General features: G+C 45.4%; 4 protein-coding genes across 4 annotated transcripts in view; 2 read left to right on the top strand and 2 right to left on the bottom strand.

Moving 5' to 3' along the window:
- LOC126563419 (40S ribosomal protein S27) overlaps positions 1–25,866 on the bottom strand; it is a 262,225-nt gene that overhangs the window by 38,441 nt on the left and 197,918 nt on the right. The window lies entirely within an intron of this gene.
- Positions 1–25,866, top strand: part of LOC126562579 (nuclear migration protein nudC) — a 170,565-nt gene that overhangs the window by 52,111 nt on the left and 92,588 nt on the right. The gene's annotated exons all lie outside the window — the stretch shown is intronic.
- The window catches only part of LOC126560916 (cadherin-89D-like), a 199,950-nt gene that overhangs the window by 150,286 nt on the left and 23,798 nt on the right, over positions 1–25,866 (top strand). The window lies entirely within an intron of this gene.
- On the bottom strand, positions 113–23,920 carry LOC126561604 (uncharacterized). The gene is made up of 5 exons (XM_050217850.1): positions 23,809–23,920; positions 2,495–2,949; positions 1,418–2,401; positions 873–1,341; positions 113–798 (listed from the first exon to the last, which is right to left on the bottom strand). The coding sequence occupies exons 1-5, from the start codon at positions 23,890–23,892 to the stop codon at positions 142–144; spliced, it is 2,649 nt and encodes an 882-aa protein (XP_050073807.1). The 5' UTR covers positions 23,893–23,920; the 3' UTR covers positions 113–141.

Below are 25,866 nucleotides of genomic sequence, written 5' to 3'. Positions count from 1 at the left end.
TATCAAAGATCATTCGTTCGTCGTTCGGGTGCTGTCCCGGGAGAGTCGCTATCCGCACGATCCGCTGTTCCAAATAGTAAGCCGATAGTTCTGCGCCGTTACACTGGGCTCGGGTGCTAATAAGTTAATTCAGTGGAGCTCTCACGTTCGACAATTTCCATCGCAATTTATTACGGACCAGATCCAATCGACGTAGTTTGGCACCTTGGTGTAGATGCCAAACTTGTTCTGCTTTCCACAGCCATCACCGAAGCTCGTAATACCGTAGATGGTCCAGGGACTGTTTAGCTTGGTAGCATCCCGGCACAGCAACGGTCCACCCGAGTCTCCGGCACACGTGTCTATCCGGCCACGTTTGTGTCCGGCACAGAACATATTTTTCGTGATGGTGTAATCGTGGTATACGGCTCGACACCGTTCATTCGGTACGATCGGTACTTCCGCCTCGTGCAGAATGTCCGTACCAGCATCATCGTTGTGGCGTTTCTTGCCCCATCCGATGATGGTACACGTGTGCCCGGTTGGAAGGGCCTGATAGCGTTCCGGCAGGCACGAATAACCAATAAAGTTTGATCGTTCCACTTCTCGCGGGAGCTTCAACAGCGCTACATCATTGTCGACCGTTTTCTTGTCATACCGGGGATGTTTTATACTTAGCTCCACGCGAAATTCAATCTCCGTACCGTCCGATTGCTGAAGATTATGTTCGCCAAGCCGCACAAACAAACGCTTTCGCACGCAGTGAGCCGCGGTTAGAATCCATCGGGAAGACACCAACGTTCCGCCACAAAAAGCCTCCTAAAAATGTGATGGAAGTGTCGTGTTAGTGAAAGTGTGTTCGATCCGGTTTGCAGTCGTCCGGAAAGCAGTACCTTGAAACGATTCAAAATAGCCACCTGCCAAGGCCACTGTCCACGGCGGCTCGTTTTACCGCCGATGATTCGCAGCATATTGTTGAGATAGTTCTTCTTTGGTTTGTCACGCACCATGGGCAAACCGCAGGTCAGCTGCTGTGGCATGTACTCTGGTTGCAGTACACCGCGGCGGTTGGAGAATATCTGGGCCGAAAGCGTGGACGGCAGGGATATGCCGGTATCGCTTCGGCCTAATCCATTCGGATGTGGTCTTCTCGGTCTGCTGGGTCGGGGCGTTGTTGTGGTGGTTGTCGTCGTTGTGGTCGTAGTGGTCGTCGAGGGTGGAATCGCCGATGGTAGAATGATGTTGCGACTGTTCTGGTACAGCTGGTTCCCGATCCACTCCTCGCAGAAGCTTCCCTCCGTGTAACAGTATGCGATTTCTCGAATGACATCGTTGCCACAGAAAGAAGGTATTCGACAGCGTCTGCAAGAAACAAAACATATAACAAATCAGTTCTTCCCTATCCGTTTACTAGCACCACTATCTGCAGAGTGCTTACTTCAGCCGTCTCGTTGTGCACTTGGCCGTACACTTGGTCCACTTGCTCCACTTTGTGTATGGGTTCTCCACCTTCCGGGGCATCTCGAAGACAGCCTTCTCACGTGCTTTCCTTTGCGCAAAGCCCGCAGGTCCCGACTTGAGCATCCTTCCCAACTGTTCTTCGTCTTCGATCGATTCGGATGATTCTTCCTCAACTTCACGCTTCGCATGGCGACCTTCGCCCATGTCCGTAGTCGCAGTGGAAAAAGATTCCAACAGCTGTTTATACTTCTGCGTACTCGTGGAATCATTCATCAACTTTTCCTCAACCGTCTCGGTAGTGTGTTGAAAAATGGAACCATAATTCCTATCTAACCGTTGCGATCCTGGATGTTTACTCCCATTCGTCACTGGAACAATTGGACGCCATTCTTCCTGCTCGCCAGTTTCGGGATATTCTTCACCCTTTCGGTTAGAAAAGCCCGTCCCATCACGATACAGATGATCGTAATAATCCTCAAAATAATCACTCAACTTCGACGGTTGCCTTCGGGGCAGATGATACTGGTGCGGTTGTTGATGTCTGGGATACTTTACAAACTTATGGGAGGCCGTTTCATAGCCATTGTCATAGTGCGGTGCAAGCGATAATGTGGGCGAAAGAATACGCTTGTCGTCGAAATCGTCCAAATTGATCAGCAGCGGTTTGCCCTTGATCATCTGCGATAGGAGTTCTTCCTTGCGATGAAACGCGGGATACTTCGAGGAGGACGGACTTTTCAGTACCACATAATCGGTGTCACTGTCCGAATCGTCCAGCTCGTCTTCCTCCTGGATGATAATTTTCTGCTTTTTTTTACCGTGCTGCTGCAACTGCTTCTGCACATGTCCATCGAAGTTAACGATCGTGAACTGATTCAGCGGAAGTGCCGATGAATGATGCTCCTCCTTCGTATCCTCGATGTGGACAGTCGGGATCGGTGGAATGTGCAGCGGGACACAACTGTTGAGCAAGAGAAAAACAAACAAAACAATCCGTTTAGTAGTTCTATCATCATTTCTAAATGAAGTTCGATGTTGGAACGACTTGCCCTACATGCTCTTGGGACATATCCGTTCCTCCGTCTGGATGTGGTTGCCACATTTGCGCTTGGCAATGCAATACCGCTCCCGCTTCTGGTGGCAGTAGTGATCGCACGGGCCCCATTTTGTGAACGGCGTAAAGACATGCGGATTAAACCGACGCTTCCGATGGTTCCAACCGGGCTTTATTCGTCGCGGCACCGGATGACGCCGATGCTTTACGACCACCTTCTTCACCTTCCGGTAGCTACGATCGATCGATGCATCGTGTTCGGACGAGCCGACGAAACCGTTGCCGGCTGCCGGTGACTGGTCCGGTATAAACAGTTGCGATTTGGGCGATTGTAACTTCCTTGGTGTGTAATGTTTATCGTCGTAGTTGGCTCGATCGATCGAGGATGCTATGGGTCGTATCTGTAAACTGCCACCGAATACCGGTGTGGACTGTTGCTGAGGAATACTGTAAGACTGTGGAGAGAAGAAATAAAATTAAGGAAAACTATTATTAGTTATAACTACTCACTTTTTGTAATATCTCGTCCAATAGTGTTTTTTTTTTATACGTAAGTCCTCAAAGAAGACCGAAAATTACGAAAAGAAAATCTCCCAAACAATGGCTACAAAATGACAATTGTTTGCACTCGACCCTACGCCGGTTTTTATTTTCCAAGAAATTTCTCCCTCAACCATGGCCCTGATAATCTTTTGCCTCCTCCAAAGCTAACCAACAACCAAAAAAAAAAAACCCCAAAAAATCCTACTCAAATTCAACAACGATTCGGCGGCAGATAGACAACACACAACCTCACGCATTATCCAGACACGTCCTCGGTGGACAACGTTCCTGACTTCGTCCGCACACTGCGGTGGTGCGCGTGATCTTCGAGAGTCCACCTTATTTCTAACTTGTCGCGCACAAAATGCAATCGTTTGTCTTTCTGTCTACCTTTTTCTTCAGGCCTTTTGTGAATGGGGCGTTGTTTGTTACCTTATTGCACTTCTTCTTTCACTCATCATCCCATTCAGTAAGCAACCACGGGTCTTAGTAAGATTCATGAATGGAGATAGTACCCACCCGGGCTCCCCCGATTCGTCTGCCGACTTCGACGAGCTTTGAAATTACCGAACGCTTTAGCTCTCGAGGTTGAATTGAGCTGAAGATCTTGCTGATGATGATGATGGCAGTGGGCAACGATACTTGTTTCGTTTGTTACAGCATACCATCCGAATGGATATCTGCAGTCTGCAAAAAATCCAACCGAACCCGAACGCACCACTCGGCCAATGGGAAGCATAAATTTTCAATGTTTATCGAACATTAAACCGTTTAGGCTGGCGGCAAGTAGTGGTAGTCCATCTGCTCTTCTGCAATGGCACAGGAACCTCGTTTTATCGTGCCGGCGCGTTCGAGAGTCCATTTTACACCGTAGAGCTCGTGGGTGCATTCCACCACGTTCGGTTTTTTAGGCGAGTGTCATCGCGCAGTTTGACCACAACAGAAACAACAACAAAAAACGTGTTCCTTTAGCTGCACGTGAATGGGCGTACGGGCCACTTCTTCTGAACCGGAAAAGGCTTCTTATCTCACACCACGTATATACGAGTGTCTGTATTTGTATGCTACTGCAGCTTCATCGAAACCTCTTTAGCGATACTCCAAATGCAAACATCTCGGCTAACGGCAGCTCCTACAGCAAACCTCATTTTTGGATTTGATTCCAATTGCAGCCAACGACTGGAATGTCCAGTTAAGCTCCATCGGGCACGATGATACGAACAAGCGGGAAGGCGAAAGGTGCAAACGAGGTGCTGAAGACAATTTCCGTACCATAAAACTACAATTAAGTCACAATCGGGTGACGATAAAGTAGACGAGATCGACCGTGCGCACACGATTGAAATTGCTCAATGCGATCTCAAGCTGGTTCTTAGTTCCGAGAGATCCTGCCCTCGCTTGCAGCGGAGTTGAAGTCACCGGACACACACGCTTAAGATGGGGTCGGGTGTGGGTTGTGCTCGTTGGTCAGTCTCCATTGTGGTAATAGTGTATGTGTGTGTTTGTGTGCGTGGTGCGCAGGTGTGTCTCTATGTGGTACGCATAAGCAGGTGTGCTTAAGAGGTTGCGGAGTGTCTAGCAACGTGGGTGGGGGTCTTGGGTCCTTCTATATGTGGACCACGGAATGATGGAAAGTAACGAGTCCGGGAGAAGTCAAATCCAACACGTCCGTCATCGGCACGAAACGGGTCAGCCAATAAAGTCATCTCACAGCTTTTATTCTGCAAAGATCCGATCGATTCACGTCCCGCGATCGGTAATGATCTTTGAGCAGCAATAATCTCTTAGGATTAGAGTGTGTTCACTGATACTTTACCGGTAGGCTGTTAACAGCTCAATTATCAGCTCCGTATGGGTATTGTAAGATCGATCGATCGATTTTGAATAGAAAATGTAGATCGGATGTGTAATATTTCGTAAAAATGTTAAAACTTCGCTCTTTTTACATCCCTGTTGGTGTTTTTGAAAACCAACAGCAAGAAGGAAGCACTCATATTCGTCTTCTCGATGTCCGTTTGTATTCCGAAAAAAGAAAAACAATCATCCATTCATCATCTCGCTACGGTTACAAAAAAAAACCCCACAAAACTACCCACACTCGGATGTGCATGTGTCCTGAAGAACTTCATTGATAGTGAAAAAAAAATGCAGTAGACAACTTAGCTCGGCTGAGGTAAAAATCGGTACCGATTGGAACGGACACGCACCCGTCCTTGGTGGGTGCAGGGATTTGCATAAACGCTGTGTTTGTTTGCGTTTGGTTGATACCCGGGCCATCCAATGGAGCAACGTGCCAAAATAGGGAACTGAGCTATAATTTATGTTCGGCTCAATTTCTAGGTTATGTGTTGTCGCGTTTGCATTTCTTACGTGCCCGTTATCGTAAAGCATCGGTAGAAACGTTGTCTTGCAGTCGAAGTTGAGTTGAGTTTAAAATGAAGCTACAGCTGTAGCTGTAGTGGCTGTTGTGAGTGAAGTTCATAAACTAAAGAGTCTTCTAACCACACGATGTCCTATAAATTTAATCCTTTTACTATCGATAAATTACTAATAACCTTTTTCGCAGCTAAGACGTTCCGTTTTTTTCCCCCGTAACGTTTCTGTGTCTCGATAAGACATTATTTACGACACATGCGAAATCAATCACTAACCGATACCGCTCACTTTGTTGACTCGCTGCTCGCTAATCCGTCGGTACGATGGGTGAAGCTCGCTCTTCGGCAAACATTTTTCGATCATAAATTAGTGCTTTTCATAGAATACACCTGTGGTTTTGATTGCGATTAAACGGGCGTAATGGTGCCGACCGTTCTCCCCATCTCGCAGCAGGTATCAGACGGCTCGGCTGTTCCAACAACTCGAGAGCTCCTGCCCGAGATGCCGGTGTTTCGCGTAATGTAACAGTTTGTTGCAATAAAAACCACTCACAACATTGCATTTGCAAGCGTGTACCGGTGGGTGGTTTGTTGCACTGTGCTGCCCAGGATCATATATTTCCTAATTAAAATGTAACCAAACGTGTAACGGTGGCCTCCGATGACAGTTTCGCGCAGTGTAATGATCCGCATGCGTGCGAAAGGTCAGCAAAAGATAGAACTGCTACCGGATCGGTTTGGATGGCTTTTTTTTCTCGAGAAAACTATAAACTAGCACTAACAATCCCGATTGGCATGCTTGTTAAGGGACCACCGGTGGTTAGCATCATTCCTAGGTGATAATTATCGTAATTAACAATAAATGACTCTATGGAGTGCCTGTGAAAGATCACGCTTCCAGGGAAGTTGCCACGTGAACTATGTCATTTCATGCCGGTGCTATCATTATCAATGAGTGTGACAAACCATTTGTTTTGCAAACTCCGAGCTGGAATGGTAACATATTGAAATGTCATCCTGATTAAAGTGACCCTGGGCGTTGCATCACCATCATGGTGCACTGTAAGTTGTATTTCTGCGATCGGGTGTGTCATTATTGGTAATCTGAATGTAAATTAGTGTTTGCTTGCTGTTGTAGCCACCCGAGGGCTTATACTATCCGGCAGGTAATAAAGATGACTTCTGCAGAAGTCATTTTGGTATGCTTGAAAGTAGCGTCAGAGCTAACCACCTGTGATCACGGAATACGGAGCTGCAATATTGTTGTTTTATCTCCAGACTTTTTGATACTCAAAGCGATGTAAAATCGTTTCTACAGACGAGAGATCCGGCACTAAAGTATCCCGCATCTCCTGGATGTCCGTTTATGTTAATGAGTTCATATCTTAAGCTTTAAGTTGTTCGTTAGATTAATTTCCTGCGGGTGCCTTCGCTTCACCAAAGCGCACAGCAAAACCTTCGGTCGAGATTTTGCGACTTAAACCCATATTTATGGACCGCGTCTAACCGGTACAAGCTGATAAGTAAACCTGCCCATCGCGCTGTATCAAAACTATCTGCCCGTTTTTCTGCACACTCCACAAATGCTGTGGCTTCTCTCAAGCAGGACTGCTAAATTTGTGTGGTTTTCTGGGGTCGAATTTCACACCCTTCCATTAATGGTGCAAAAATGAGAGTCAAAACTTGGCTGGAACGATCGCCCGTTTTTGGCGTAGCTTCCTAAGCGAAGCAATCAGTCCAAATGGTAATAACGACTGCTCCCACGCGCACACCTTTTAGTCCCGTGCGCTTGACCATCCACCTGGAGTGGCAAATGTAGGTAAGTTTTTGTACTGCACAGCTCGCACCATTCACCATTCTTCCTTCATCGTTGATTGCTCAGGATGGGCAAAAATGCCGCCAACTTCCTGTGGTTTTTTTTGATTAATTCGATGGTTCAACGATTTTTAACAAATCTACCACACATTGCGACTTCCCACCGGAACTGAAAAATGCATTCTCGCACTGCGTTTGTGTCCAACCGGGTTTTAATTAACTCGCGCTCCTGGTTCCTGGGCAATGTGCAACCATGTGTCCGCTATTTATTGTGAACATCCTGTTCGTGCGCCTCGGTTTGCATTAAACGAACACGTTCCATTTTCTTTGCACCGTACCACCGTGATCGAGCAAAATCGGGCGACCTCAGGCCCACAGTATATGGCACAATGAACCGAAATTAACACCGTAAATTATACCTACTCCTGCCTGGAGTTTGTGCGGTAAGGAAGCTGCATTAAGGGAGCTGATGATGATCACGATGTTCATCTCGAACTCGAACCCCTCCCTCCCCGAGAGCTGCCAAACTTAACAAACACATTGACACACGATCTTCTTCGGGGGCGAACAAATAAGTGCGGATCGTTCGACCGCAACGAAGACTCACGCACGAAATTCATTCATAAAAATCTGCCCTGGCCCAAGCTTGTTGCGTGTCGCTGGGCCTGCCGGAATTGCCAATCCTTTCCGATTGCTCTCCCTCCCGAAGCTGCTTTATTTATTCATTTCTGCTGTTTCGGTGAACGCACAGTTTGTTTGTTTTCTAGATTTTTTTTTCGGGGGTGTGTGTATGTTTGGTTTGTGGTGAGATTCCACTCCACAGAAATTCAAACAGAAAAAAATAAACTACGAAATCGACCACAAAATCGCGGTTACGCAGCAAGACGAAAAAGCCGTTTGTCGCGAGTTTTTCGCCCACTATCGTGTGGGGTTTTGGGGGTTCAAACTTGGGCTGTATTTGTCACTTCGAGCAGTGTGCCGTGTGTCCCCGGAGTGAAGTCCGGGGATGGAGTGATTATAAATCTTCGTTTGACAATCATTAGACTGTTTACGTTTACGAATGATTTGGCGCTAGGTGCGTGCATGTGTGAGAACCATATGGTTCACCGCATGTAGGATGGTGGGCACCTTCGGTGGAGGTGGACCCTGCCAAGTCTCGCCTATGTACGATCGAGCTCGAGGATCGGTTCGATCCGGGGGCGAATGTTGACGCGTGAATCCATTACGCCTGTTGGCGGAATAGTTTAACCGATCGTACACGTATTGTTAACAAATGCTTGATGTGACGCGATCTACATAGGTGTGTGCGGGTTTTGCTAGCTAGAGTGCTCTCGAAAATATTGCTAAGCATTGAACGATGAACGGGTATGCTGCTAGAGTACTGAGTCAGGCAATCCTATTCATACAAAACAACCCCACAGGAACAAGTTGTCGGAAAGCTATTTACCATGCGCTTTGAAGTACATTCATTTGACAGTCAATTACTAGTACCTGTACTGCTTCAAATTTATACAAATAGAAATTATCGGACACTTAAAATTTTACCTCAATGTTGCAAACCGTGTCTTCGGGCCACAGACACGCTTCCTTCCATCATCCCCGACGAAACGAAAAAGGCTCGTCCACAATGCAAAACCCCTTGGGAGCACATTGCGCTGCCCTTACCAACTTCCAGCCCTTGGTGACCTGACAGCACGGTGAATGATTTATGTGTCCCGCACGAATAAATCATGGCTCCAGCTGGTCTGGGCGGTTGCAATACTGCACACCGACCGTGAGTGTACGGCGTGCTTTACAGTGACAACAAAGATTTGCGGCTGGCAAGATGCGGGACTCGGTCGGTCGGTGGAGTCATCGGTGGAAAGAAAAACGAGTTATATTGTAGGGGTCCCACTGGCCGATTGAAGAAAGCCGGTTTTTACGTTCATTCATCGAGATGAGCGAGCTACTGTACCTTGAAGGGAGACCCTTTCGAAGCGCCCTCTTGTCTAGGAAAGCCTCAGAAATCACTCTTTTCTTGAGCTATGTGTGGTCATGTTTTTCTTTTTCTAGATAAAAGGATTAATTTGGGATTCGCAGATCGATTTGAGGGTTACAAGCATTTGGAAATTATTGTCCTACTTTTGAACGTATCCAAGTCATCCAGTATATGTCCAATAAGTTTTGTTTGTTTTATCACTTTCATCGTACCATGTAGCAAATCGATCATGCACCATGTTTTTTGTCCAGTTTATTGGATGTTTTCTGTTTTTGGTTGTCTTCTTCAACTTTCTCTAGGTCTCATGTTTAGTGTTCACTACCACACCGGCTCGAATCTTTCCTTGGGGCCATTTGTTTCGCATTGTCCCCGGCAATTCGCGATCATTTTCTGAATTTCTCACAAAACAAAAGTGAGAACCCGTTTTCCTCGACATACCTCCCCACTCCTGGAAGGGTTTGGATGCGATCAAGACTGGATCATAACTTTCCATTTCGCTACGATCTCGTAACGTAAAACAAAGATTAGTTTGAAAAATGTTTACTAAAGGGAAAAAAGTGAAACACTCCGCCCCGCATTACCATGAGCAGCGTAGAGTCATGATCGCTTATAAATCATGCCCCGTGCCGGAGCACTACTGTTGCTTAAACCATCGTATTTGTCCACTCGAAACGTAAAGTCAGCTGTAAGCTTAATGTCGTCGGAATCGAAACATCGCATTCGCATCGCGTTGAAAACGCCATAAGGTCAGTAAATGTTTGACAGTTCCCAAACAGTCACCGAGAAGGTCGGGAAGGAAAGGCAAACATGCGTCATTGCCCTTTATGGCCCTATCCGCTTTACGTTAAGTGTGCAGTAGACGCACGAATTAGTGAATTAGGGAACTTGCTACAAATGACTTAAAATGTTTCCTCCCATCAAAACGCCACCGTAGGTCACGAACTCCGAAACCTCCGACGGTAAAGGTGCGAAATGATCAGAGGACACGAGATATAGAGAAAGTGATGAAAAACGAACCAGAAAGGGTGTGCGATGGGGTGAATCAAATTTATGAGTTCTTTTAGAACGCACGAAAATCTTTACATGGGGTTAGGCGCCAGCCACGATGGTAGAGTAGCGGAGTCTAATGTTGGAAGCGAGAAGTGAGGGCGACATCTCATCTCAGATCAACGGTTAAAAACCGTCGCTGATCGTGGATCGTAGATCGAGTCCTAAGGTGTCTGGTCCCAAAAAAAAACCAGACGATGGTCGTGTGCTCACTTATAATTAGCCTTGAACATGACTGCAACATGACATGGGACGATAAGAAAGACAACGGGAGATTCATTAGGACCGAAACGAATTCTTCACGAATCGCCGGCGAATGGAATTTACATTTTGACCGCTTGCAATGTTGTTTGGCTTTTCAATGGGACGTCTGGGTCGGCGAAGAGAAATTCTTGCACAGAAAAGTATTGTGATCTTAAGCCAAAAAGTAGCCGTTTGTTTTTACAGATGTAGTACTACAACGAAAGAGTAAATCGATCAATTTTCTCGTAAGCTTCTAGTGTATCGTGTGACACTTAGTAGCTGAAAGATATAAATACGCAATGCCATTGCGCCGTTGGGATTAGGTGCAAACAAACACACGAGCGTAATGTATGTAAATCTATGCTTCTGGCATGAGAATTCACGCTGAGACATCTTCATAACGCTTGTTAATCCCCATCGGCTATAACAGCGCATTCTAAGGTCCGGTTGAATTATGTGTTAAAAAATCATGTTCATTCGTTTGTATCGCTTCGTCTTAACGGACCTGTTTTTTTTTAAACGGTTCCCCCATAATGGCACTAAGGTGGGTCGGTGTGTAGCCAATTTGTAGCCCCACCGTGTCCAGTCGTGCGCACTGAGTAGCTGTTAGTTGTTGTCTTAATGGTTAAATGGGGCGCTTCTACCACCATTGGCAAAAATATTGGACGAGCAAAAAATGACACAGTCGCCCTTCCGTAGCTCGGAGCCGTGAAATCCGCGTCTAATGTTGTTCGACCCGTCCACATTAGGTCGCATCTAGATCAAAAGCCGTACGGCTTAGATATTGGGGCACGACGAAGACAGTTGCTGCCTCTCGGCGGTGTTGTTGTGCGACGTCAGCATTAATGGGAAAATGGTGTTAATTTTGATGTGCTCCGGTTTTTTTTACGATCGCACACATGGGCATGGCCGTACTATACACTAAGGTTGGTTGGGAAAGGTTGTTTAAAAAATGTGAGGAGAGGGTTTTTTGTCTATTTCCTCCTGCTGGTAAGAAACACAGTTAGGCGGCTTTGCAGCGTCCGGGAAATGGATGGGAAATGCTGGAACGTAAGACAAGGAATAAATTCTGCACGCTCCAGAAATTGCTTAATAAAATATGAGATAAATTATTTACCCTAACGATGTTGCTCGCTCGTGGTCATGGGATTCAATCGTCTACAGTTTTCTATTAGTTATAAAATATATTAAACTCAATTAAAATATCCATCAACTGGTAACTGTTTATTTGGTGAATCTCTTAAGAGATCTCTATCTAAAAAATAGCTTTAGGACCCCTATTCCTATCTCCTGCAAAGCTAATGTAAATAAACCCCAAAATAACTGCTTTTTTCAGCAGCTAATCGCTACCATTGACATTTCTGTGGTCAAATTCTTATCAGCCCTCGATCATCAATTACCACACTGCACCACCTGTCCGGGTCTCGAATTCCGATCATCGTCAATCTAATCAATGCACAGCGTGTCGCCATCCATTCTTCACACAAGGTTTTTTTTCGGAGGGAGTCGCACAAAAAATTTGTGCATTCGATACTGTTGACCGTAGTCGGGTGCGCTCTCACGATCATCAGCCATATCCATCATACCATCCGCCCGGATCAATTCCACGATCCACGATCACGTGCTCATGATGCCCTTTTTGTATGCTCACCGCATAGAACATAAATCAGCACGAATCCAATCAGTGCCGAACGGTGGAGAGAGGGCCCCAGGGGAGCCCCAGGGGAGCAGAGTTAGACAGACGGAATTCAATCAATCCGTAGCTCATCGACCGGGAAAGCCGAATGATTTATGTAAATGTGTGGCTGCCCTCGCCTATCTGCCTATCTATCGATTGTTGCCCGAACAGCTTGCACCCGGTAGCCATCGGGATGTGCTCGATCGGCTATCAGCTGTCCTGATGTGCTTTGTTTTATCGAGGACACACTGGCTGGCGCCACGGCACCGTGAGTCGGGGGGACATTGTTTTGGGCAAATTTGAGAGAAAAAGCAAGACGCAAATTTACGTTGTCACTGATAAATTAATTTGACAGCTGCATTTATTTTCAAACAAAACTACGCCGGCGTCTTCAGTCCCGGCTGCGGGATGCGTTCTGAAATCGCGTATATCGTTCTACGTAGGTGTTACATAAATTTATGAACTCAACTCCGCGCTTATTCTCGTCGGCTCGTCTTCTTTTTCGCACTTGTCGTCGCAGAATGCAGCTTCTTCAGCGAACAGATCGACGATCATCCCGAACGGCAGACAGTTGGATGTTTGAAAGTTTTGCAACATTTCCTGCCAGCATCTCTGCCGTTGCTCGGTGTGGACCTTCGTAATCTCCGTTTTTATCTACACCACATAAAATCGATGATCATCGCAGAGCGATGGGAGAAGAAAAACTTAGCGTTCCCGGCGTGTGTGTGTGTGTTTGTTTGTTCGCCCGGACGCGCCACCAAACAGACGAGATACGCTTCCCGGCCCGGCTTGCATCACCAACTTCTCCCAGTTTTTTCCTTGGTTTAACATTTAGCAACGATTTGCACAAATGGCAATCAAGATCGGCGCTCGATCAAGATCATGCAGCACGGGACGCATCTACAGCCCATCAACACGGTTCAGGTTCGTTCGGGACATCGTCCACCGTCCACATCTTGTGGCACAATCTGTGCGAACTCTAATATGTGACCGGCTATCGCGAGATCGGCCAAAGATCTCCCGCACGGAAAATGTCTGCATATGTTTGAGTAGAACATCGAAATTTGTTTTCGCATTTGAAAGAAATTTGATATTCTTCTCCTTCTACGATGCTTTTGGTGAAACGAATTGGCATAAGATTTTGCCCGGTATGTTGCACAAGTCAAACCCCGAAGCAGCGAGACATTTCCGGTTGTTTAGGAGTGCGCATTGACTTCGGCAAAGCGCTCTCGCCTGCCTTGCTGCTACGTGTGTGATGTTGGTGCATATTAAGCGAGCCGGTTTGCTTGCCGTCTCGTCTCCCTTGGTGAGTGTTTTATGATTCACCGTGGCCCGTGGATTCAGTTTTGTGCCAAAGTCCGGGCGAATGAGAGCAACGACAATTAACATGCGACTTTTGATGGTAAATTTATGCTTATGGCCGTAATCAAATGATAATTTTTCGGAACCTAATTTTTGGCCGCTATTGGACAATGTGTCAGAAAAAATTATCGCGAGGTAGTTTATTGTTTCTTGATCGTGCGATTGTCTTTTTTTAAGCGTGGATCTTGCCTTACTAATACTAAGATCATCTGTTAGAATGTTCAAGCAGCAGGGAAAGGCTGTAAACGCATCTGGATTCACTTTGAAAAGAATTCTGACCGTCGATCGTGCTACAGGACAGACCCCAGGCCTTAAACGTTTTGTAACGATAATCCAACAAATCTAACAACTTCTTATGCCACTTCACCGCCCTAAATCGTACCCCTCCCTGGTAAAACGTTACAGAATAGAAAAATATAATTGGTATCCAACCCTCAAAACTGCTACCAGTCGAGCGAACACATCAAACCATTATCCACAAATTCCATCTGTCCGCGGGGGTTTCTCCCAACATTTTCCAACCGAGCTTAGCTCTTCTCCCTGTAGAACAGATTTATTGATATCTTAATGTTGCTGGTCTAAACAATTCCCCTAACCGCCTAACGTGTGGTACGCTTACGATTCTCCTCCCACTGACAACATAATTCATAGAGGCCAAGTCGTACACCGCTCTCGGCAGATTAATTGATGCGTTCCTTGTGCGAAGGCCCTTCGCTCCCAAAGGTAGCCCTTTTTCGTTTCGAGGAAAACCTGAAAACTGAAAATCAAATGATACTCTAATAGGTTTATATTCGTTTAGTTCGACAACTCGTCCTCCTGGCACGGGGACGCCTGCAGTGATGTGCTCGTGCTGCAAGTCGTAACACGATGGGCGGGAGTAAGAAACCACCGTAACATTGGACCAGGCTAAACGAGGAAACATAATCTTCATTCACCGTCCTGCGTCTATGATTTAGAGGTCATCGATGATGATAGAATGTTTATCCTATCCCATCCGATCAGCTCTCTCGGGCGACCCAAGGTTCAGCGGGATGGTTGGAGAAGAGTTAATCCCTTCGCTTCTGATGCACATGTCCTCCACAGACAAGTTCTTCGCTGAGGTTGCTTGTACGCTTGGTTCGTACGCCGACACTCGACGACAGCGGACAATTCTGAACGAAACAGTGCCCGGACTAGAGAATGAGGGATCCATCGTCAACTTGGTTCGTTTCGTTTAACGATCTTACGTTTAGTAGCTACTTCGGCTGCTATCAACAACTGAGTCGGCAAAAAATCTGAAGACCTTAATGCCGCCCTATGAAGAACGAGCGTCTCTGCCTTCTGACCGTCCCCACACGCTTTAACAAATATGATATATGATCGTGTTTTGAAGAACTCGAACTCGCATTTGATCGATCGATACCGACCCGGTCTGCTCGATCGCACGCTGTGTGGTCCAACACACTACTTCAAGATCATCAGCTTCTTCAACTCGTCGCACTTTCTTGGACCCCTTGCGTGTGCATCGCGTGTGCACCAGTGATGCTGGGTGGTGATATTTATAGGCACCGCATTGTAGTTCATAGTTTTCCACCCTTCAAGGCCATGTACACACACAAACGCGCGCGGCTTGAAAATATAAACTATGCGCAGTTACCATCACCGCTAGATAGACATCTCGCGTTGGTAGGGTCCGAGTCCCACATCAGTCAGAGGCAAAGCTTCCCTTTGCTGACGAGGGTGGTCCCGGGTCCCGTGTAATCGATTTCACAGCCACTTTCTTCGAAAGTCCCGTGCTCGGTTCGCCACAACCAAGGGCGCCAAGGTTCATACACAATTCAACAAGCGTGTCGCAGAAAGTGTCAAAGAAAACCGCATTAGCTACAGCATTTGTGTCGCTGTACTGCTAGCTCCAGTGCACTCTGCCGTTACGAATTTCGTTTTCCATTTGTGCGGACTGTAACTGCAACCGTGCAGAGAGGAGATCAATCAGGCGAAGTGCACTTTCGTTGCTTGCACGTGGTACCACGTTTCCGCCCAATGAGAGCAGCACCAGGCACAAGTGACAATGTTTCCATACTACTCTCCGCGTTACTTCTATTCTCCTGCAAATGTTGTCATAATGATCACGCCTTAATGCATAAAACATACGCCGGGAAGAGTTTTGCTCCGCAAGTTCAGCAAACACAGTCATAAATTGTTGTCCCGAGAGAGGCTGAAAGAGGTCCGTTTTAATTGAACCAAAAACTGCAAACGTCTGGTTCTTCATAAGCGATATTTGCGGACAAGTGTTTCCGGCCATTAAAATGAAATGTGACTTAAGGGGAATGTTTGAATCTCGCTTTTCCGCCTCATAGTAAGCGGATGTTGCTCGTTGTGTAATGAACTTTACCAATGCTCAACAGCATCGTACATTGCAACACGTGAAGCTACTTAAGTACACTGCAAACGATTTTTAGCGACACATTTTAACACGACCGAGCAAAAGCTCAGGGTGGTCGTCGCGTATTATCGGGAGCGTAAATCATCTCTCCAAAAACGAAAAATTCCCATCGCCCCATCTGTGCCATGCATAGTAAGCGCGATCATCCCACCACACCACAGTCGCTGCCAAGTAGCGCAGCTAGGTGAGCTTCTGCAGCAAACAGTTCCACCCACTTATCGGTGGTGTGGAATCTCACCGAAAATTCCGGCACGTCACCGCTGTAGGACTCACACACGCGAAAATCGATTAGTATGCTACCATTTTTCCTGCGCCTTTTTGAGTACAGCAACCTACCTTCGGTGAAAAATCTCGCCTCAGACGCGTCGCGAGTATGCAAACGTGCGGAATGTCGGAAACCCGCCGACTCCATCTCGCCAACGATCGTGACTGGCGGTCGCCGCAAGTAGTGTGGTGCCCCGGAAGAAACAGGACGAAAAGAGGGGGTCGCAGTGGAATTGCGGGATTTTTCGCCTCCGTCGTGTTCCACGACTGCCAGACTGCATTTGCTGCGCTTGGCAGGGTTGCCAACTTACTTGTGGAATATATATGTAATGGAACTTTCAGGTCGCCCGTTTCGTGCGGATCCCACCGATTATTGCGATTATTGTAATAGAAACCGATCCATTGGAACCACCTTTCCACTTGGGGGTTAGAGGCTGTGACAGCACGAGCACCACTAGTCGACCAGGGTGAGGTCTGTTGCGGCTCCGGTATGCCATTTTTTTTTAGGGTGTAACGCGTTGTTTTTCGCCCTTGCAGTTCACGAACGGTCCCAGCGAACCGGCAGCTTATTGTTTGTGATTGGCACAGTGTAGGTTGTGGCGCAGGAAGTGCGACGCACGGACGTCTCGCAAAATTCAAATCAACCCCTGGTAGAGGGGTTGAAATGGGGGGAGTGACGGGAACGTTGGTGCTCTATGCGAACGAACGCTAGATGCGCCATCTCGTGTGTCAAAATACCCGTCCAACGGCACGAGCTGTGTAGTGTCGACTTGGATGGTTTGTTAATCAAATCGAGCTTCAAATTGTTCCCAACACTCACAGGGGCCTATGCTGGCGGGTGTCTAGCGGTTTTCCACGTCAATCTACTGAATGTAAATGCGATCTTTTCCTGGTTCGTGTGTTGTGCATTATTATGAACCCATTTGAAGGGTATGAAAATGAAGTTTTGATTGTTTGACATGATATTTATAAACTTAAAAGGCTACAAGCAACACTTCTTCTTAAAAGGGCTTCAAGCGCACTTTCCCAGCGGCCAGTTTCCATAGCACGATTTTTCATATAATCTATATATATTTTTTAAAATGTTTTATGAGTAAGCGATTTTATCACAAATATTAAGAATATTTTGTTAAAATATTGACATGATAATTTCTACGTAATCCACCGAGTTTTTCGGGTAGGGCAAAAAATAAGAGAGAAATGTCAATATCACACAAAATATCATTATGTTTATACATTTTTTTCATCCCAAGCGATATGGACGATACCGCATTGTACCGTCATAATTATTTATAAATAAATAAAAAATAATTTCCACGTATGGTTGTATTATTACACAATTAATTGAACTTAAAAATATTCAAGCACGACAATAGTAACAATCAGAAAAGTCCACAACTTAGGTTTAAATTCTTTCGGTGTTAAAATAGTAAATAGAATATTATGACGATTTCTACAGCACGTAGTTGGGTGGTAAGACGTTACTGACGGTTCAAACCTCGCCTCTACCACTTGATTGCCCTTGGGCTTGGTTTGGACCAGCAAGAATTTTTAAAAATCATCTAGTCTATTAATGTAAGACAGAGCACCGTGGAGCATAACAATGAAGGTAAAGGACCTTCTCACTTTATAAGATTAAAAACATTAAAAGCATATAGTATGTAAAAATAAACAATTATCGGTATAGTGAGGTGCCTCCACAGAAACTGGCCTCAATGTACATCAAGTCTGATGCCTCCAAAGCGCAAACTAAATTTATGTTAAAACCCGTAACGAAAGAACAGTATTTAATTTAATTCGCATCGCCGTTATACTCGCCAAAAAAACAATATCTTTCTATTGTCCCTCACTGACCTGTCTGTTCCCCAAAAGTAGGTTATGAAACGGTTCCGATTGAAGCTTTACTGCAACTCCCCAACGGTGGTAATTCATGATAGCAAAAAAACCATCCAAAAATGAAATTGAACACAACCACTCGGCATTTTTCACCTTTCATACCATAATTTAACGTTCAATTGGCCATTTTGAAGTGCGCATAGTGTGCTGCAAACATATCATGCGGAATCGCCGACCCTCCAGTCCGTCCGTTCAATGGGAAGACAAATTGGCATTTCTTTTGGCAACGGGACGGGTTCCACATCCTAGGCCACATTACGGCACACCGGCGGGTGGAACGAATTCGAAATGAAAACGTCATAAAATATCTCTACCGCTTTATGCTCGATTTTGCGTGGTGTATTTATTTATTTGTATTTATTATCGCCAGCATCATTACAACGCCAGTGCTTTTGTGGGGCCATTCTTTTCTCTCGCGTTCGGTGAGACGCTTGATCGTCAGAGAGTTTATTGACGATAAATTGAGGTTTTAACTGAATTTTGTGCGTTCTGCAGACCGGAGCGTGAGAGAGGGAGCGAAAAAAGGGTCACATTTTGTGATAAATCATTCTCGAGCATCGATGGAATGGAAGAACGCAAGGCACCGCAAAAGCGATATGTCAGCAGGTATTTAACGTTTTTTTTTTTAATACCGCAGGCTTCCCTCTAAAATAAACGCACACTCGATAAAGATAAACCAATCGAAACCGAGACAAAACCACTCAACCGACACGAACGAATCTCGAGACAGTGCATGAAAAATGGCAAACTGTCTTCCGAACCTATCCCAACATTGTACGAGCGCGAAACGATCGATTTTATGGGCCCGATTTTGTGCTGCCACAGTTCTTTAAGGTTGTCATTAAAATTTATTGAAATGTACAAGCATTTCGCCTTAACACGAGGAAAGTGTTTCTTTTTTCTTTTTTGGTCCTCCCTACCACATTAAATTACGTTCGTTTAGCCTGTCGCCTGCTCCTGCAACGGGTGGCATTTGTCAATAATTTTCACGATCATATAATTAAAAGAACTTCATAAACACACCCCACGGCTTTTCGTTCCCAGTAAAAGATTTATACGTTGAGCATTCGTTTAAAAAATAATAAATTTCCCACTTATCGTTTGCCGATGCTTAAATCAACAATCTCTGGGCAAAAGGTTAAATACCGCTTCAGCCTCGAAGAGATAAATCATTACTATATGAATGTATTAAATAATAGAGCATTAAGAGCTTACCCATTGTAACAAAGAAAAGAACCAATCATGCAACAAATTAGTCCCGTGTTTGTTATAAAACAGATGCACCGAACAACTGTGGCAAAAGTGCAGAGCATTCGAGATTCGTTGGTGTCGTGTTAAGGAAAATAATTAAAGATAGTTTACGAAACGGATCGCTAAACTTAATTGCTCGATTCTGTAAACAGAGTTTGACGATCATCCCCCCAAAAACAGCTGTCAATCACACGGCCCGTGTACAACTACTGATAAACATCCGAAATGCGTCTCTGGCTAGCTGTGTTGTTAAACATCCGAATAAACTTCACTATGGAAGCAAGCATTTGCGCTAAAGAAATAAATCTCCCTCTCCAGGGCCTTGACGTACACAACTTTGTGTGGCTTTAGTGTTTAGTGCCCTACAAACTACTAATCTCTGCACAGTGTGCAAAGGTGCCACGATTTTGACCTCTGATTTCTGGTACCATAACTCACCCGCCACGACCATGCGTGCAGACATTCCGACTCTGAGGGAAGCAGATAAATCACACAACGGGAGCGATGAGATTGGGAATGAGTGCAAGAAAAACAAGTCCCTAATTGGTGTCCCATGATGTGACGAATTTCACGCTAGGTTCGGCAGTTTGGATATTGGTTTGTGGTGCTGGAAGACATTGATTGGGATGAAGAATTTTTACAGCAGTGGAAGATGGAATACACCTGCGACAAGTGTTGAATTTTAAGGAACTGGAGAATTCTTCTACTGATTTTAAAAGCCTTTAGAGCGATCCTGGTTTTATTAACATGTCTCCATACAAAACACATGTCAGTAATGATTAAACATTTGTCTCATTATCCAACCGGGAAAGTTCACTGCTTTGCCACACGATCGTTCCAAACTAAACGCCGGAGAATCAAGGAACGAAAATATTCCACCGATCCCGATGCTGATGCCCTGGATTTTTTTTTTGTCCTTCCTTTTTTATTTATGATGATTGGTTAAAATTGTTTTGACGTGTTTCGACTAGCCACAATTATTTCCTTCCCGTTGAGCAACGCCGGGAGCGCATTACTCATGCTCAATTTAAATTGCGCCCAGCCGCGAAACGGCGTCTCTTTCCCATGATGGATCAACACATTGCCAGTTTCAAGTGTGATCGTTCGGTTGAACTCACCTCCGGCGGACAATTAGTCAAATTATGTATTATTCTAGCAGATGGAGTTTGGCTTCCTTCTCAGCTTCGAGAGACATTGCCCGTAATATGATTTCCACAACAACTACAAAAAAACGGTTCACACTCCCGGGTGGATATTAATTTGGCGCGCAATGCAAAGAGGGCAAGAAACAACTTTCCCATCACTAATCCGCAACTGTTATTTTTTAATGTACCGAAACTGTTGAAAAATTCGCAAAAAAACAGACCTCAAAAGTCGAACTTGATTTGGTTGCGTAGAGAAAGCGACGGTTAAAATAAAAAGAGGATCAACTAGTGTGTTCGCATTAGCACCGCTGTTAATTATATTATAAGCAAAAAATGTTGGCTCATTACCATTTATCGTTTAACACTTCACTTTCTTTCTTTAAAAATAATTATTAGTTATTAAAAAAAACTTTGAAAAAATAATTGTAAACTAGCTTACGATATGATCCTAGTCAGTCACTTTCCATTAGTCATACTACAAGCGATCGTCAGTGGATGAAACATATCTCCACACCAAAACTGGAACGCTGCCACAGAACGAGCTCAGTCTCGTAGACGAGCTCAATCATTCTTGTCCCCTGAGGTCACCGGATTTCCATTTCTCATTCCAACGGTGCTACGAAATACATACAAGCACCCAAGATGGCAACACAGGCCACAGCCCATCAATCCTTCATAACCCTTTCATGGACTTACCGACACTTTACCTGCCCAATAAGAGCAGGATTTCAGCACAGATATAAACACGACGATCGAGACAGGATCGTCGGGCCCAAGAAGCGGTACTCAACCGGTTGATTGTTCTGCCCATTGCAACATCTTCATGAAAAAGTGGGTACCCGCTCTTCCTTGAAACTGCACCGGTCGACCATCGACAAGCATCGTTTGAACAGCATGAACGCTGCTACATCTTGCCTTAAGATGATGTTAATCGGATTGGATCATAAAAACGAACTCTCTCGTCGATGCCAAGGGGCGTCAAGGGAAAATGCGTTCCGGTTAAGGTCAATCATTTGTCATAAAGTTTGCACTCGCTTAACACTTTATGGCGGGGGAAAATGTCAAAAGCTCTCTGTGTGAGCTATTGTGATCAGATCAGATCGAGGGCTGAAATCTGCAGACGATGAACCTGCAATTTAGACACACTTTCAACACTTCATTTGTGTAACTATGATCAGTAATAGTAATTCGATCTGATGTTACAAATTCTGGAGATTCCATTAATTACTTCACCTTTTTCCTTAATGATCTCCCCACTAGCTTCCGTTTGTTGCATCAGGAAAAGCAGAACAAGCTTACAGGGAATTGGTCCGACTTTTCCAAAACACAAATAAATACCTTTCTGACGTCTGTTTAACGCCATCCCGGCCCCGGAGAAATGATCGTCCCAGACTGGGGGAGGGAGATACAGACATGCATAAACCTCACACTAATTCCAGCTGAATCTCGGCTGTGACAGCCAAGCTGACAGATGGACACATTTTACCGAGGGGCCGAAGACAAACACCAATATTTCGAGGGGAAGGAAGAATAACAACAACAAACCGGAAAAGCGACACCGGTCCTGCTTGGCTGCCTATTGAAGCAAGAAGCACTGAATGTAGTCAACGTGTGAGGGGACACTCATTGACGCAATCAAACGGCAACGACACAAGCGTCCCCAAAGCGACCTGAAGCGACAGGTTAAATGTAGCATATCGTGTTACTAGACGACAGGGCAGCTAAACTGTACTGCTGCTTCCGTCCGGGCACGGCGTGACTTATGGCCGTACTTCCTCGATGATCATCCGCGGTACATGGGACAAAGGTGCAATCCATTATATTATTTTGCCTGTTGAAGATGGTAATTAACAAACCACGCGGAGGAGAAAGTTGCTGCGTTGAGTAATGAGGAGGTCGGTTTATTTTTTGGCAAACGATCCTCTTCGAGGTTTCGGCTTCGGAAGTTAAAAGAATGGGAAAGTCAGCCATCTACCGGCCTCTTTAACGATCCTTTAAGGGTGTGCTTCATTAAAGTGATGCGCATGGCTTTTTAATAACCTTTACCAATGTTTGGTTGTATTTTCCCGACGGGTTCAACGAACTTTAACCGCTCACTTTATCTGACCCGGGGCTCGCCCAATCCACTTACGGCTTGCCCCTCACGAATGCACGGTTGGTGCGTTTTCAATGGTGGACTTTATTCAAATCAACCGATCCATTGCCAACTCTCCCAGTTTTCCTATGTGTGTGTGTGTGTGTGTGATCGAGTCACTGTACTCCATCGTCGGTCTCCGGGGTTGGCCCTGATACGAGGAATAATTAAAAGTTCATCTGGGAATCATCAGGCGCGTCAGTCCTGTGAATCCGATGACCTGCTGATGGTGCCATGATCCATTTGCAACTCCATTTGCAATGGGCGCGCTGTACACAGAATGGAACGAGCAGCGCCCAAGACCCTAACAGTCAATTGCAGCAGCAGCAGCAGCAGCATCACGAACTTCATGCGCGGTTTCAGTGCAAATCAGTTTCAACCGTTCGAACTTCGAACCGATGGAATTGGTCGGCGACAGCAGAAGGCAGAGGAGCGCAGCCAGAACGTGTGACAATTAATTTCTTCTTGTCACGAAACATTTAAAAGAAATGAAACGCGAGGGTGAGATAATCTCGCGGGCAAAAACAATCATGTTTAACACGAAACGATACCGGAGAAAAAGGGAATGCGAACGACGACGCCTGTCGAAGAGTTTGTAAGAGGCCGTGAGAATATCAGTACTTGTCGTGCGCAGTACAAAATGGGACGTCATTAAGGTGCATAAATTTATCGACTCATTTGAGTGCATATTGCTGAGTCCGTTACTGTTTTGCTGGAGCGAAAGCAATTGCTAGAATCCAAAGCGAATGAAGTACTGTTTGAAGCTCACCATGGGGCCATGTAACACTGCAGCTACTATTTGCATTAGAATAACATTTGTGTACGCTTTTAAGGTGCACTCTTGCCACGATTGCAATCCAAACAAAGCTGAAGAAAGGATTCAAAAAGATCATCCCGCACCTAGTTCCCAGCGATGTTGAAAGCGTGTAGTAGTAATCCGCCATCCAATATCGTAAAACCCGTAGACTCCGTCTTTGTATACCCATGCTCTCTTATCTGGGGCTTGGCACCACGTTGCACTTTCCACGCACGCTCTACCGGCTAGTGTAAACACAACCGGCCAGTCCACACGAGCACAACGAGAGCCAGCATAACCTCAAAAGCAAAACAAAAAACAACTCCCCGAATGTACGTAGAACGTACATACATACCGTAACTTACCTCTAATGCTGGCACCCATAGGATGATCACAAGAACTGGCAGGCAGACGGCGACTGCGGCGGTGGTGTGGCGCACATAACTCATCTTACAGCCAGCTGCTTCAACACTCGTACACACATGCACACACTACGATCACCGGCAGCTTCCGATGTTACGATTGCATAAATCTTCACCGCTGCTTCACCAGCACTGGCTGACGGGCAGGACACCACGCAATCGGTAGGTGCAATTACACATTGAGAAACGCTTGTCACGGGTAAACTATCTTTACTTTTATCAGCCCCTTTGCGTGGCAACGAACGCTCGCGGGGACTTAAAAACGGGGTTTGAGGCGGGGCTCTTTGAGATTTGAGGTTGGAGGAGGCTTGTGATTTATTTACACCGAAAACAAGAACTAAAAAACCGTACACTAAACGAGAATCGAGAAATGTGAGACAGTTGAGTGTGCCTGCAAGAAAATGAGAGGAAAGAAAACCGAATTAGATTAGAAACATAATCGTTGTAACGCAACAGTTGCTTGTCGATAAGATAATGAATCAAATCCTAGCACAATCGAATTGACAAAAAAGTATCCACCCTAAGTAATAGGTCTCCCCCATCAACTCGCTTTAACTCCCTGGTGCTAGCTGCTGCTATCACACCAGAGTGCTATCGTTGTTGTGAATAAGTTTTAGTTTGACTTAAGACTTAAATCCTTTCGTGAGAAACGGAACAACGTATGGATGTAGCCATGATTTATGTGTTTCCAGTTAGTGTCCATATCGTCACGTCAATAGATTAAAACCCGTAAGCTGGCGCTCCATATCATGCCCCAGGTATGCGGATACACACGTTTTCTTCCGCTAGTCGACTTAAACAGCGCGTTTCCGCGTTGACAAACCAACCAGAGATGGACATTCGACCCTCGAAACGGGTACCGTAGTGCGCAAGTACCTCTAAATGTACATGGTGCAACATAATTAACCACCCGCTGGGTCACAATCTGTGCCCGCCCTTTTTTCCAACCATTTCCAGCACGGAATCGCGGTTCCTTTTTTTTGTGCTTTTTTTATTTATAACCGTTATTTAGCTGGCGAAGTTGCCCGTTCCCCCATTTAGAAGTTATGACTAAAAATATGCAAACACGGTCGTACTTTGAAGATCGTTTACAGCGTGCGAAATTTCTGCGCTCCGATGGGCAGCAGTTGCAGTTGAGCACGAATCCTCCCGCACCAAACGTTAATTGCACTGGAGAGGGAGGGAGAGAGGAAGAGCGAGCGTCCTTTTTCAGAGGGGAAAACTAAAGAACGCCAACACTATTGAGGCTGGATTTTATTTCTTGTCCTCCTGAGATGGGTTGCTATTTTTAGCGACACCTCGTTTACGCCACGATTTCTCCACACAGAAAGCACCAGACCGGAGGACTGGTTTTCACCAATTATAAATCCTTTGTCACCGTGTCGGAAAATGTCTTTACGAAGGAAGTTAGGGGAGAGTTAAGGAAAAGAAATTAAAATGATAAATCGTCACGTTGGTAAACTGCATACTCTAAGCAGTATTTAGGACATAATGTGGAGTCGAGTGGCGCATCGCTTTGTTCACTTCGTACCAATGTCCATATGGCGCCCTTACGCCCTGTCATTGAGCAGCTTAAGGCGTGGTTATGACCTTCGTAAAGATCAGTCAGCACTATGCATCTTTGCGCTAGGGAACTGCGCCTAGAACGGAATTCTCTAGCTCTGGATTTATCTCGTGCTACAAAATGTCAAACAATTCTGTTTGAAACTATTTTGAAACAAATTCTATTCCACAAAACACTCCAGAACAACCTAGGAATAGAACTGGAACGCCTAACGGTAGATATTCGACATGTTATCGAAATGATCTAACCGCTTCTGCTAATTATCGTTCCACTTCCACCCTGGAACTGTATTAATTCATCTTTTATGTGCTACTTTCACGATAAACCTCAGCACGCAAGAAAGCTTCGTTTCAATAAATTGTATTTATTTTACCCCATCCCGTAAATGAATCCTGCATCATGGACGATGTCTGGACCATTCTGATAATCTACACTCA

Source organism: Anopheles maculipalpis, chromosome 3RL, assembly GCF_943734695.1.
Source record: "Anopheles maculipalpis chromosome 3RL, idAnoMacuDA_375_x, whole genome shotgun sequence".
Lineage (NCBI taxonomy): Eukaryota > Metazoa > Arthropoda > Insecta > Diptera > Culicidae > Anopheles > Anopheles maculipalpis.
The sequence above is the reverse complement of the archived record's forward strand: the minus strand, read 5'-3'. Positions and strand labels throughout refer to the sequence as shown.